The following is a 1367-nucleotide window of genomic DNA, read 5'->3' as shown; positions in this document are numbered from 1 at the left end:
ATATAGATATAACCGCCTGTACTAACATACGTATGGTGTCTTCCCAATCATTCAAACGCAAAGAAACGGCTCCACACCCGACAGACACGCCTTACTTTTAGTCTGTTGCTCCATGCGGTTGGTGAGTTTCGTCACCTTCTTCTCCAAACTGACCGACAGCTCTACTAGCTCGGCTTTCTCCAGACACTGCACGTCCACCTAGGTACATACGTATTCCCAAAGATGCGTGGTTTTAGGGTTTTAGGGGTTTAGGGTTGACGATAAGGCGCATGTGGTTGTACACAAGACTAGTCGCAATGATCAAAGTGTGTAAAGTCCTAGTGTATAGTTTGTACTGGTATACAGGCGCGTCTTGCGAGTTTTGATAGAGTCTACGGACAAATGACACAGGGATTTAGGGGTTAAGTTATTTCCTAAACCCTAAATCGGGCGTATGCTGAGATTTACGAGGATTGGCGAACGACAACAAACCACTCAATACGCAACAAACATGGACATGCATATGCAATTCACACACACAGCGGCACCCACGAAGCAAGCCGAATATAGCGCAACCAAACACACACACACACACACTATACACACCCATTCATAGCGAACCAACACCGAAACGATACCGTATACAAGGCGCAAGGCCCCGCACTAACCTCTGCCTGTCTCCGCGTGTCACATACCTCCTGTCCTGCGATGTCCATCATAGCTGGTGTGTGTGTTGAACGTTGTCTCTGCAACGGACTGCTAGGCGGCGGCGCGTGCACCGGTCGGGGTGGCGGCACCTCCGCCTCCCCGATTTTCCCGCCCTTTCCCCCACTGCCCTTATTTGGTAGCTCGCGCGGGTCCCGGTCAGGAGCACCGGTTTGCGTATGCAAGTGGCCCCCCTCCTCCTCCTGGCTACCTACACCAGGGTTTCTAGGGTTTCCAGGGTTTGCACCGGCATCGAGTTCGCCAGCACTCGGCTGCACAGATGCGGCTTCTGAGTTTTGATTGGCTGCCGTAGCCTCTGACCCGGAAGTGAACAAATTACTCTCAGACTCCTGTGCACCTGGGCCATCCCTGTCTGTCGCTTCCACAACATCACACTCAGCCTCTGCCTCTCGGCCACTCGGCGTATCTTCGGGTACCTCCGCTCCATCTACCTTCTCCTTTTCCCCACCAATGCCCATCGCATCTTCTAAGGAATTAGAAACATGTATCCTGTCATCTAATGCGTGGGTATCCGGTGCAACCTCTTCCTGGTCGTTTTGTTCCACCACATTCCTTGTTTGCTTCAGCTCAGACGCGCGGTCTTCGCTAGGCGCTTTGTCTTGGTCATCGATCACTTCACAACCATCAGACTCAGCAACACCTGCAGCAACCACCGGTGAGCC

The 1367-nt window shown here is 52.5% G+C and overlaps 1 protein-coding gene across 1 annotated transcript; it reads right to left on the bottom strand.

Moving 5' to 3' along the window:
- Positions 1-647: 647 nt before the first annotated feature.
- SARC_16274 (hypothetical protein) lies at positions 648-1163 on the bottom strand (the record flags this gene model as incomplete). The annotated part of the gene is made up of 1 exon (XM_014289616.1): positions 648-1163. A coding segment is annotated over one exon (516 nt), but the record flags the coding sequence as incomplete, so codon positions are not given.
- Positions 1164-1367: the final 204 nt, after the last annotated feature.

Source organism: Sphaeroforma arctica (assembly GCF_001186125.1).
Source record: "Sphaeroforma arctica JP610 unplaced genomic scaffold supercont1.7726, whole genome shotgun sequence".
NCBI classification, from domain to species: Eukaryota; class Ichthyosporea; order Ichthyophonida; genus Sphaeroforma; species Sphaeroforma arctica.
This window is presented reverse-complemented; position numbering and strand designations above follow the sequence as displayed.